The sequence below is a fragment of the Schistocerca americana genome, chromosome 5 (genome assembly GCF_021461395.2).
Source record: "Schistocerca americana isolate TAMUIC-IGC-003095 chromosome 5, iqSchAmer2.1, whole genome shotgun sequence".
NCBI classification, from domain to species: domain Eukaryota; kingdom Metazoa; phylum Arthropoda; class Insecta; order Orthoptera; family Acrididae; genus Schistocerca; species Schistocerca americana.
The window spans coordinates 682,402,524-682,416,533 of NC_060123.1; the positions used below are offsets into that span (position 1 = coordinate 682,402,524).

Here is a 14,010-nt window from a genome sequence, read left to right on the forward strand (position 1 = left end):
TAAACCTAACTAACCTAAGGATATCACACACATCCATGCCCGAGGCAGGATTCGAACCTGCGACCGTAGAGGCAGCGCGGTACCGGTCTGAAGCGCCTAGAACCGCTCGGCCACTTGTTTCTCTGCCACACTTCATATACCCCTCAACATTATTGATCTCACCTGAAAAGTAATAGAAGCGTCTGTGCTCCTAAGCCCCACTTATTGTTTTTACAGCCAAACTGTAGCTGGGCGTGCTCCATGGCCTCAAGTCATCAAAAATGGATCTGAGCACTATGGGACTTAACATCTGAGGTCATCAGTCCCCTAGAACTTAGAACAACTTGAAAATAACTAACCTAAGGACATCACACACATCCATGCCCGAGACATTATTTGAATCTGTGACCGAAGCGGCTCAAGCCATCGTCCCGACAAAATTCTTTAATCGGGATGGGAATAACAACGTTCTAGGAGAATCCTCGTGGCAGTACGGCCGACGGCAATGCTACCCATGAGATACTAGACGGAGTGGGCGTGAAGAGGAAAAGCCGGAGTTGTGTTAAATCTTAGCAGAGCTCTGAATACTCATCTCAGACCGGATTCCTTCCCAGTCTCAGAGCGTGGGACGAACAAGACCAGTTCACCTACTAACCACGAGTTTGCAGGGTCCGCAGATCGCCACTCAGTATCGTCCATTGGCCGTCAATCATTCTTTGTCTCAAGTAGCACACCAAATCTAGCAGGTAGCACACTGATTCACCACGCTGTCCGGAGTGTGAACTGGTGGAAAACTCACGAATCGATCCGTCAAACTGGTCACTTTGTCGGTACTAACACCTGTAGGGTACGAGCGTCTGCAGTGGAAATTGGGACGTGCCCTGATTGGTTTACTTAATCCATACTTAGATTTAAACAACTGCTTTCCCTCGAGGTCTCAGTAGAGACATCTTTTGCAGCCATCACGTTGTTTATTAAAACGTATGGCATCTAGGTAAAGCTCTATACAAATAGTTGTTCAAGACTCAATGGTTCTCGATGATGTAAATCTGCATCATCACGTATTTCGACGCCGCCTGACTCAGCAGGCGGCTGCGGTTCGAAGGCTGCCGCCGTTGCTCTTCAATTTGCTTATCTACAAGGCCGTGGCTGTCCGCAGACCGCCAGCGGAAAACGATCTCCCGAGACACGCAGAGTGCGAGCGGCTTGTGCTCGCTGCAGCCACCGGTGGGGGTTAGCACCGAAAGCGATTGTAAGTACTGAGTCGAATATCGCTTCTACCTTGAGTCTAGTGTCACTGTATGATAGATGCTAGGTGTTACGAGAGTAACGCCTCGAAACATTTCCTTGTGAAGGCAAACACCAACACTTTTGTGTAGTTCGTACCTTTTCATCAGCACCTGTTTTCAGAAACGGGCATTTACAGTAGTACGTGATCCTCCTATGCTGTACCAAAGACAATGACGTCTGATATACACTGTGTGTATACAGTTCGTGAATGTGCGCCTCAGCCGACCGAACAAAACTTGCACGGGCGCTGATACGTGAACAGGTATTACATTGGTCATTTTCCGATGTCGGCACATTGCCCATAAAGTTTGCGTAAAAACTGGGAAGTTACAAATCCATTCAGCTACCAAATTATGCGGCGTTATAATAAATTGAGTGACTGATTCCAAAAAGAATTCACTTCTGCTATTGTTTTTTTGTTGCTGTTACTTCGACCGCATTCCGTATGAGCAAAGTGTGGGCAGCGGTAACTCTTAACAGCCACGCTCCCGCCAGGTAGATTTTAAAATATGTAACAATGATACAAAAATGATAAAAATCGTGCTAAATTCTGTATAGCTTCTCAGTTGCAATATCATCCAATTTCTCTGACTTTTCCTTAAAAGATAAAAGCAATTTGTCTTGATAACAAGTAAAACTGATGTGTTCACTGGTGTCTGGTAGAGTTAGTAGTGATGGAGGTGCACGATTTGGAACTATAAGAACTGGACAAGAAACGTGATTTGTTGATTTCGAGAAAGCAGTCAGCAGTAGGTTATGAGGATTTTCGAGACGTAGTGTTTTTCCTCCGGCATCAGGAAACCTGCTGGTAATGGAGAAACTATTCGAGACAGTTTGACTAACGATATGTAGTGAACATACTAAAACGTTCATAAAATAATTATAACATGTTCGCAAAAAAAAAGAAAAAAAAAGAAAACGCATCACGGGAAATAAAATACTTAGGAACAGGTAATTGAACTGACAGTTTTCGTACACAGAAACGAAATTTGTAATCCGAAACTCAGTTGGACTAATAACGTCTCAAGTGTTATAACGTACTTATTTATTATTCACTACTGTTGATAGAATGGTTTATTACATTCGTTTAATCTTACATTACGTCGTAAGTGCTGCATAAATGAAAAAGTATAAAACAAAAGCCGTATTATTTTTTACTCGTAGCAAAATGGGTGCGTATAAATTCATACTTAGTCGTATTTCACTAATGTGAATGTAGATAGTTTCCGTATTCTCTAAGACTATACAGCAAACGAAAATCGTAGGTTGGAATGGAAATGACAGCAGGCAATAGGGAGAAGAGAATTAGTTAGAACCAGAGTAAAATGAGTATTCTGTTAAAAGTGGAATGATAGGACCGAGATTGCGGTCAGGTAAGGGAATCTGGATAAAAGTTTGTTGAGATGCAATATGGAGAGTGTGTAGGTATGAGGTTTGGGGGGACTGTTTGTATAAAGGTGACAGGAAAGGAGGGATAATAATTAGGAATAAAACCATTGGCTGGTTAGTGTTCAGTTTTCGGAAAGCGCAAGAAATCCGAAGGCGTTAATATGGTAGAAGGGGGTGAGGGTGTGGGGAGAGGACACTTCTCGTAATACTGTCTCACGATATATAAGTGAGCGAAATATAACTGGCCCGCGAAATATTTAAAACACTGGAGCTGAATTGACTCCTGTTAATGGAAAGGAGAACTGCCAACACGGGAAATGCTGGAAACCGAGATTTCTGTTTCCAGCCGGTTGCCATTCGTCTGCGCTCGTCCCGAGTAACCCGTATTGAGTCATTATGGTTGAGTGAGTAGGACGAGAAGATGGGTCTAGCGACCATCTGCGTGCAACACAAAATAGCGCTTACGATAATACATCGTGCATTCACTGTCGAGTGTTATGCAAAGCACAATTCGCGTGAAACGTTTGTGGAACTGTTCGCGCAAGAGTTTAAAACTGGAAGTGTTTTGGCAAAACCTCCTGCACTTAGTGTGCAAAATGACACTAAACTGGCTATGTAGCAATATAAACCGTAACAATGGTCAATCCTGCGTCAGTCTTACTGTAAATATTTTTCCTTCGTGTATAAACTGATGAGCCAAAACATTATAACTGCCTGCGTAATCGCATATTGATCGAACTTTGAACGAAGTACAGAGGCGATTACGGGTGACATGGGAAGTTCTTGGTAAGTTTCTGGATGTATTGGCACGAGATATCAACGCACAGGTGAGGCAGTTCCCACGAAGTACGGGCTGTTTGTGTGTGGGCGCACGGAAGACACCTGGTAGTGCCGCAGATGTCTTCCATCGGATTCAGCTCATACAAATTTAATAGTCAATCCATCAACATGATTTCACTTCCTAAACAACTGTAGTACGATTTTGGCCCCTTACCACAAACAGTTTTTCTGATGGAAGATGCCACCGCCACTGGGAAAGACTGCAGGATTGAAGGGGAGCACGTTGCTCGGAATAACGTTCACGTTATTAATAGACGCCTCTGGTGCTCACATTTACGAGATGCGTTCAATATGCAATACAGCACTTTTTTTATGAGAGCAGGTTGAGCTTATTCAGCATTCCACTACATCGCTCTTTTGGCTACAAAACTCCATTTTTCAAAATAATTTCCGCTCAATGCGACAGCCTTACGCCATCTTACTGGGACGCCCTGCATGGTACCACTCTGCTGATCGACTTCGGAGCCAACGTTGGTTGCATCAGTGACCTTCCCTTCATCCACGTACTGCTTCCAGCGGAGTGCATCCTTCACTGGGCCACACAGGTAGAAGTCGGAAGATGCGAGATCTGGGCTGTGGGGTGGATGAGGAAGAACAGTCCTAGGAAGTTTTGTGAGCTTCTTTCAGGGTGAGCAGCCTCGTGCGAGGCGTTGCATTGTCGTGGAGAATGAGACGTTTGCATTTTTGTGGCGACGAACAATCAGAAGTCGATTCTACAGTATCCTGAGGGTAGCACAGTATACGTAAGAGTTGTTGTTGCACCCTGAGGGGGAACATAAAACACAATCACCCATTCAGAGTGCCAAAAGACCGTCTCCACGACTTTATCGATTGAGGGAGCGGTTTTGAACTTTTTCATCGAAGGAGAGGTGATGTGGAGCCACTCCATGGATCGCCGTTTTGTTTCCAGTGCGAACTGATGAACACATGTTTCACCGTCTTTGACTAAGTTCAACAAAACACTGCCACGATCAGCCTCGCAACGCGCAAGCAATTCAGCACATACACAACTGGCCATTAAAATTGTTGCACCACGAAGGTGACGTGCTACAGACCCGAAATTTAACAGACAGGAAGAAGATGCTGTGATATGCAAATGATTACCTTTTCAGAGCATTCACACAAGGTTGGCGCCGGTGGCGACACCTACAACGTGCTAACATGAGGAAAGTTTCCAAGCGATTTCCCTTAGACAAACAGCAGTTGACCGGCGCTGCCTGGTGAAACGTTGTTGTGATGCCTCGTGAGAGGAGGAGAAATGCATACCATCACGTTTCCGACTTTGATAAAGGTCGGATTGTAGCCCATCGCGATAGCGGTTTATCGTATCGCGACATTACTGCTCGAGTTGGTCTAGATCCAATGACTGTTAGCAGAATATGGAATCGGTGGGTTCAGGAGGGTAATACGGAACGCCGTGCTGGATCGCAACGGCTTCGTAACACTAGTACTCGAGATGATAGGCATCTTATCCGCATGGCTGTAACGGATCGTGCAGCCATGTCGCGATCCCTGAGTCAACAGATGCAAGACAACAACCATCTGCACGAACAGTTCGTTTTCAGCAGCATGGACTATCATCTCGGAGATCATGGCTGCAGTTACCCTTGACGCTGCATCACAGACATGAACGACGAATGTGGGTGCACGAATGGCAAAACGTCATTTTTTCGTATGAATCGAGGTTCTGTTTACACCATCATGATGGTCGCAGACGTGTTTGGCGACATTGCGTTGAACGCACATTGGAAGCGTGTATTCGTCATCGCCATACTGGCGTATCACGCGGCGTGATGGTGTGGGGTGCCATTGGTTACACGTCTCGGTCATCTCTTGCTCGCATTGACGGCACTTTGGACAATGGACGTTATATTTCAGATGTGTTACGACCCGTGGCTCTAGCCTTCATTCTATCCCTGCGAAACCATACTTTTCAGCAGGATAATGGACGACCGCATGTTGCAGGTCCTGTACGGGACTTACGACTTACTGGATACAGAAAATGTTCGACTGCTGCCCTGGCCAGCACATTCTCCAGATCTCTCACCACTTGAAAACGTCTGGTAAATGGTGGCCGAGCAACTGGCTCGTCACAATACGCCAGTCACCACTATTGATGAACTGTGGTATCGTGTTGAAGCTGCATGGGCAGCTGTACCTGTACACGCCATCCAAGCTCTGTTTGACTCAATGTCCAGGCGTATCAAGGCCGTTATTACGGCCAGAGGTGGTTGTTCTTGGTACTGATTCCTCCTGATCTATGCACCCAAATTGGGTGAAAATGTATTCACATGTCTGTTCTAGTATAATATATTTGTCCAATGAATACCCGTTTACCATCTGCGTTTCTTCTTGGTGTAGCAATTTTAATGTCCAGTAGTGTATCATCCTTCGTTGATCTTTTTGGTCTCCTGTTGGGCGGCAAGGAACTCAGAGGGCACACACCTTTTGAGTGACACTACTGGTGGACGAGTGTGTCAGCACTACAAACAGAGACGTGCAACTGAGGAGTGATGTGTTTGATTATGATCCGTCATTCACACGTTGCAATACTGCAGGCGTCACAATTGCGTGCGCCTGGCCGGCACGCGGGTGATAGGACAGGTTTGTGCGACCTCGTAGCGATGGTGACCGACGCCTCGCCCAACCATTCACCGTCCTTACGTTCACTGCCAGGTCTCCGTAGACACTCTGCAAGCGTCTATTAATATCTGCGACGCTTTGGTTTTCCGCCAAAAGAAACTCAATGACAGTTCTCTGTCGAAAGGCACCTCCGTTACAGACGACATTTCGAATGCTACACCACCGCCACCTATTGCAACTTCAAGAAACTATAGAAGTTTGTTGTTGTTGTTGTGGTCTTCAGTCCTGAGACTGTTTTGATGCAGCTCTCCATGCTACTCTGTCCTCTGCAAGCTTCTTTATCTCCCAGTACCTACTGTAGCCTACATCCTTCTGAATCTGATTATTATATTCATCTCTTGGTCTCCCTCTACGATTTTTACCCTCCACACTGTCCTTCAATACTAAATTGGTGATCCCTCGATGCCCCAGAACATGTCCTACCAATCGATTCCTTCTTCTAGTCAAGTCGTGCTACAAACTCCTCTTCTCCCCAATTCTATTCAATACCTCCTCATTAGTTATGTGATGTACCCATCTAATCTTCAGCACTCTTCTGTAACACCACATTTCGAAAGCTTCTATTCCCTTCTTGTCTAACCTATTTATCGTCCACGTTTCACTTCCATAAATGGATACACTCCATACAAATACTTTCAGAAACGACTTGCTGACATTTAAATCTATACTCGATGTTAACAAATTTTTCTTCTTCAGAAACGCTTTCCTTGCCATTGGCAGTCTACATTTTATATCATCTCCACTTCGGCCATCATCACTTATTTTGCTCCCCAAATAGCAAAACTCCTTTACTACTTGAAGTATCTCATTTCCTAATTTAATTCCTTCAGCATCACCCGACTTAATTCGACAACATTCCATTATCCTCGTTTCGCTTTTGTTGATGTTCATCTTATATCCTCCTTTCAAGACACTGTCCATTCCGTTCAACTGCTTTTCTGTCTCTGACAGAATTACAATGTCATCTGCGAACCTCAAAGTTTTTATTTCTTCTCCATGGATTTTAATACCTACTTCGAACTTTTGTTTTTTTTCCTTTATTGCTTGCTCAATATACACACTGAATAACATCGGGGATAGGCTACAACCCTGTCTCACTCCCTTCCCAACCACCGCTTCCCTTTCATACCCCTCGACGCTTATAACTGCCATCTGCTTTCTGTACAAATTGTAAATAGCCTTTCCCTCTCTGTATTTTACCCCTGCCACCTTCAGAATTTGAAAGAGAGTGTTCCAATCAACATTGTCCCAATCAACATAGAAGGCTGAAGCCGGAATATTCGACGAAATCGCACAGAAAAAAAGCGTTTCATTACATATTAAACGCCCTTCGTACTATCACAAGTCTTATTGAAGCCTGGTCGAACATTTCCTGCAGTTTATACTGCCCCACCGATCTGCATCCGTGGCCAGTTCTTGTTTAGAGTAGCCATTCTCCTGGATGACGGCGTATTCGGAAACGAACATCGACCTGGTGCATCAAGAAACGTGATTCGCTTGTCTACACGACACGTTTCCTCTGATCCAAGGACCGGTCTCGATGACCTGTTGTCGACTGCAGTCTTAATAGACAACGTCACTGGGTCAGCAGGGAAACGGGTAGGAGTCCGGAGACAGGTAGGAGTCGCCTACTGCGGAGATCCATACAGAACCTCGTGCACTGAACGGCGTGCCACGAAACTCTCGCAACTGCACCAACACTGTACTCTGTCGCCATATCTGCCTCAGATCGGAGCCCTTCTTTCTTTTTCCCCCAGAGCGAACAATCCTCAGACCTGCACGTTTGGCGGTGAGGCGTCTATGTCCAACACCTTGTCGCCTACCCCTGGGCTTAAACGTCCTTCGACCACTTCCCGTTGATGCTCATGGCCGTCGCACGTGAACAGCCGACTAGCTTCTCCGTTCTCTGCTCTTTTGCAGCCGTCGGACGCCAACAACTGCCCTTTGTCAAAGTCGCAGATGTCAGCTGATTTTCTTATTTGCGATCTGCATTGTGGTGAGAATGATCTCCCCATTCGTCTCCGGTCCACTTCTATACTTTCTTTACCGCATCCCATATCCGCAGCGCCATGAAGTGTGACTCGATCTTTCGTTGGGTGGTGGTCATAATGATTTCTAATGAGTAATTATACAGGATATTTGTCCATTACTCGCACAAAGAAAAGCAGTGAATAGAGGACGGTTAAACAAGTAAAAAATCTTAGCAAACATAGGCCCATAAACCAAGCGGTACCCTGATATGGAGTTTATTCCTGCCGAGCAGACTTACTGATCGTGAGAAATTTTCTGGAACACAAGCCAATCTGCTATTTACAGTATCTCCCTTACGGTGATGATGTGTTTGTGGCACATGCATAGTGGTGCACTGGCACACTTTCATGTGACCATTCAGCAATGCACAGTACGAATCGTCAATAACAAATGAATCGCTCGTGGTTCACCACGCAGGACACCGACATAAACTCCGTGGATTTTTCCCTGTGGCGATGTTTAAAAGCTTCACTGTATTTCACCCCTGTTGATAGTGTCGATGAACACATTGTGGATGATAATCAATGAATTCGTGACACGCCCGGCATTTTTCAACGTGTACATGCGTCTATAAGGAGATGTGCCTGCCTTTACGTGAACGGTGTCCATGTGGAACATGAGTACTATGGGACTTAACATGGGAGGTCATCAGTCCCCTAGAACTTAAAACCACTTAAACCTAACTAATCTAAGGACATCACACACATCCATGCCCGAGGCAGGATTAGAACCTGCGACCGTAGCGGTCACGCGGTTCCCGACGGAAGCGCCTAGAACCGCTCGGCTACAACGGCCAGCCATATGTGTAAATCCTCGAAGACTCTGTTATAAGATGTTCACGTACTGAGACGTAGGACACTGATCAGTCAGAACAGTATGGTCACGTGCCTAATAGCCGAAATGTTCACCACTGGCACGGATAACAGCGGCGGCATTTTGTGGCAGAGAAGCAATGAAACATCGGTAGGTCGCTGGAGAATGTTGGCTCCACATCTACACACACAAGTCCCCTAATTCCCGTAAGTTCCGGGAAGGGGGGCCATGAGCAATGACGCCATGTTCAGTCACATCCCAGATGTGTTCGATCGGGTTCATATCTGGCGAGTTGCGAGGCCAGTACATCAACTGCGTTCCTCGAACCACTCCATCACACTCCTGGCCTTGCGACATGGCACATTATCTTGCTGAAAAATGCCACTGGCGGCAGAAAACATGATTCCCATGGAGGGCAGTACGCGGTCTGCAACCAGTGTGCGGTACTCCTTAGCCGTCACGGTGCCTTGCACGAGCTCCGCTCGATCCATTGTTTCCCACGTGAATCTTCCCCACAGCATAATGGAGCTTCTACCAGCTTGTCTCCGTCCTGCAGTATAGGTATCAAGCAGCTACTCCCGTGGAAGACGACGGATTCGGGCCCTCCCATCGGCCTGATGAAGAAGATATCGGGATTCATCAGAGCACGCAACGCTCTGCCACAGCGCCAATGTCCAGTGCCGATAGTCATTCACCCGTTTCACTCGTAGTTGCCGATGCCTGGTGTTAACATTGCCACATGCATGGGTAGTCCGCTTGCGGAGAGCCAGTGTTGGGACACACATGTACTCTGCCCAGTATCAAAGTCTGATGTTAGTTCTGCCACGCATCGCTGCCTGTCCTGTTTTATCCGTTGTCCCACATTACGATATCTTAAATGAGGCGCGGCCGAGCAACCCCTCGACGTCTAGATGTGGTTTCACCACGTGTTGAAGTCGCTCACCACAGCACTCCTCGAACAACCGACAAGTCGTGCAGTTTCCGAAATGTTTGTGCTCAGCCTCCGGGTCATCACAATATGCCCTCTGTCAAACTCAGATAGATGGAGCGCATCCCCTATTCTACACACGGACAGCACGCTCATTGATACTACATCCACAGTGCGTGTGCCTGACTAGCAGTTACCCTCCCCAGGTGACCCTGCTATCGCCTGGACGGCTTTATATCGATAGCAGGCCAGTGGCCGTAATGCTCTGACTAATCAGTTTTTTTTTCCTTTACTGGATTTCGATTCCCCCCGAAGGGGGCGGGCTGGCAACAGCTTGGTACGCCGCTCTTCAGTCTACAGAATTTTTTGAACATAAGAAGATAAGAAAACAATAAAAACAGGCTATAAAATGGTGATGTAAAATGTAAATCGGCGGAAAATTGTGGAAAGTTAAAACATAAAACTGATGGTGGGCGATGATAATAAAATACAAAGGAAGCAGACAGGGAAAAAGTAGACAGACAATTAAAAAACACGGTGACAGTCTGGATTCTGTTCGCAAGAGACATATATAAAAAAAAAATCACACCCTGCGATAGCATGATGTCCGTTCGCAACACTTCGGAAAGATGCACAACACTTAGCAATCACTAAGAACACTGCACTAAAAGGTCGGCATGAAGATGACACTCCATAGGCAAGGGCAGATGGGAGGGGGGCCTGGACAGAGGAGAGGGAAGAAAATAGGGGGGAGAGAGGAAAAGACGAAAGGTGTGGAGAGGGGGGAATGACGAAGGGAGAGGACTCAGAAGGGGGGATCAGGGTAGACGCGAGAGGGAATGGGAAAAGGCAGAGGAAGGAAAACGCAAAAGGACTCGGGGGAGAGGAGGAAGGCAGAGAGAGGGTAGGCAGGAAAAAGCAGGATGGAGGGGGGAGGGGAGGGGAAGAGGGAGCCCGGTAAAAGGACAAGGATAGGAGAGGGGGGTGAGGTTCAGAGTTGATAGGAGGGATGTATGGAGGAAGAGAGGGTATCATCCGGGAGGGGGAGTTGACGGAAGCCACCTTCGGAAAGGAACTAATCAGTGTGCATCATATCGGGGAAACCATCTGTGTGCGGACATATTTTTGCTAGGATTATTTGCCTGCTGCTCGCCGTTTTCGTTTGTGTACTGTGTGTAGTGTTGAAGACGTACAGGAGTGGGACAACAAATAGCTGGGCTGCGTTGCAGATGCGGCTGTTGGGCCTGCTGCTGTGTTCGGCGGCGCTGCTGGCTGCGGCGGTGCCCGGCTGCCGGGCTGCGCGCATCCTGGGCCTGTTCCACTTCCAGGGCCGCAGCCACTGGGCCATGGTGGAGCCGCTGCTGCAGCAGCTCGCCGCCAGGGGGCACAACCTCACCGTCGTGTCGCACTTCCCGCAGAAGAGCCCGCCGCCCAACTACCGCGACGTCAGCATCCGCGGCTCGGTGCCGACCATCGTCAACAACCTCACCGTCGACTTCGTGCGCAGCCTCAATGTGGTGTTCTTCATGTGGCAGAACACCTACGACTACTGCGAGAACATCTTCGAACATCCCGGACTGACTGAAATCTTGACGACGAACGAGAAGTACGATCTCATAATGACGCAGGTATGCAGCTACAACCCTCTCATATATTATGAATTAGTGTGCAGACAATGTAAATCCAGTGCAACTTGGCTATAACAACATCCAACGGACCTTGAAAATTATGTTGTCGTAAACGAGTGTCGTTGTAACCGAGATTCGTATTGTCAGTCTATTGTGGTGGCAATGGAAAAGAACATATTTATTCAGCCTCGTTTTATTTTACATACACTATTCACTCTTATGTTTACATGAATACAGTATATACAGCAGTACGTCGGGTACTTACCAGACTGCTTTAATTAGGAGTGAAGTAATTAGACATTTTTTCCGCTGTCCAATTACCCAAAACACACTTTCTAAACTACGTTCTACGTTCATTGTTTCATTTCCAATTTCACTGCTCCCTCCTCTAGCTTCATTGAACATTTCAAAATCCCAATGACTTCTAAAGCGTCACCCATAGTAGGGATGTGCACTTTATTTCTTTCTTCTTCTAATTTCTTCTTCTTCTTCTTGTTCATCTTGGTTCAAATGGTTCTGAGCACTATGGGACTCAACTGCTGAGGTCATTAGTCCCCTAGAACTTAGAACTAGTTAAACCTAACTAACCTAAGAACATCACAAACATCCATGCCCGAGGCAGGATTCGAACCTGCGACCGTAGCGGTCTTGCGGTTCCAGACTGCAGCGCCTTTAACCGCACGGCCACTTCGGCCGGCTCTTGTTCATCTTCATCTCCCTTGAAACTTCCTGGCAGATTAAAACTGTGTGCCGGACCGAGACTCGAACTCGGGACATTTGCCTTTCGCGGACAAGTGCTCTACCAACTGAGCTACCCAAGCACGACTCACGCCCCGTTCTCACAGCTTTACTTCTGCCAGTACCTCGTCTCCTACCTTACAAACTTTAATGAAGCTCTCCTGCGAAAGGCAAATGTCCCGAGTTCGAGTCTCGGACCCGCAAACAGTTTTAATCTGCCAGGAAGTTATATCAGCGCGCACTCCGCTGCAGAGTGAAAATCTCATTCGTCATCCCCCTTGCTCACTTCATCGTCGCTGTGACCCCAATTCTTCATTTCATTCGCGATATCCTCTTCAGTTTGCGAATCGGTTGTAACAAGGTCATCATCTACTGTTGCATACGTTTCAATGTCGTACCGACTGAGACTATCACAGTTGATTTCTGGCAGCAATGCAGACAGTGGCAGATCATCATCGTCATCGACCGTCTGTTCAGTTTCGGCGGCACCTATTCCATCAATTGTGATTCCCACACGATGGAAACAGTCCTTGATGGTTTGGGCTGCGACTCAGCTCCAAGCTTCGGTAATGCATCCATCCATCAAGGTAACAGAATAATCCTGCTTTGGCAAGTTAAAAAAGAGAAGAGTTGTGTATGATCAACCTCTCCCCTGAAAAATATTTCTCTCCTTCATACCTCCTCTGTGTCACCGCAGATGCAGTGTCACTGATCTCATTTGTACCAAGACACGCAAGGGGTCTAGTTGCCAAGTACAGTACAGTACACCACCAGCGACCAACAAGAGGGTAGCCATGCGCCACCGCCTCCTGCAGACATTCATGGTCCGAAGATGATCTGATAAAAAGATCGAAACCGGTCACCATTAAAAAAGTTAAGCGATCAAGACTGCTTTCAGTTTATTTATAATAATTACAGATCACTGTTTTCCTATATAAGAACTATGTTCTTTAAAATGTTAAACGGTACAACTATAACTCCTAGATTGAGTGAACATGAAAGGAGTTGGAGACTGGAAGAGGAAAATTCCACCTTTGCCGATCACGCTCTGAATGAATTTCATCCTTACGACTTTCAATGTGGCGTTCTTCATAGATCAAATAAAGGCAGAAAACTAACATTACTTCAAATTCTGTCTATCAGTAAACACCACTATTCACCCTTGCTAAAGAGTGACAATGCGCTTGGTGTTCATATCTTCTTTGTGTATTTCAATATGGTTGTGTTTTTCGTGTAGATCTATAGACATGTTAGGACATATGTCTTTGGAATTACAATCTCAGTGCAGCTATAAATTCTTGTTCATATAATGTGGGCTGTCTAGAGTCTTAAGCTGTCTAAGGATTTCCTAATAAGCCGAAAGCTGGTTCACAACGAACTGTAAAATAAATATTATTGTGGAACATCAGTAATGAGTATTCCAGTTTTTAATGTGTATTTGCTCCTCCAAGTACCTGCCGATATTCTGTACAAATATTCTGCCAGGGAAAAAACTAGTACAACTTTTTAGAGGTTTCCAATTCACTCAAGATTTATTGCTGCAACAGTGCATGTGGAGTTCATTACATTACATTTACAGATCAATACAAGCGATTCTGAGGTACCAGCCATCGAACCTCGCTGAAACACTATATTAGTACGAGGTGTAACTCCACGGGCCGCAATGCTGACAATGGCACCCAGTCGATCCTACAGATGTCGAATACTGCCTTAGAATACGTTATGCCGCGC

General features: G+C 46.3%; 1 protein-coding gene across 1 annotated transcript in view; it reads left to right on the forward strand.

Moving 5' to 3' along the window:
• The first annotated feature begins 1,185 nt into the window (after nt 1–1,185).
• Nucleotides 1,186–14,010, forward strand: part of LOC124615685 (UDP-glucosyltransferase 2-like) — a 51,148-nt gene continuing 38,323 nt past the window's right edge. Inside the window, exons 1-2 of the mRNA XM_047143715.1 lie at nt 1,186–1,231; nt 11,143–11,541. Of these exons, the coding sequence (XP_046999671.1) occupies nt 11,143–11,541 (399 nt within the window). The 5' untranslated portion in view covers nt 1,186–1,231. The remainder of the gene's footprint in view (nt 1,232–11,142; nt 11,542–14,010) is intronic.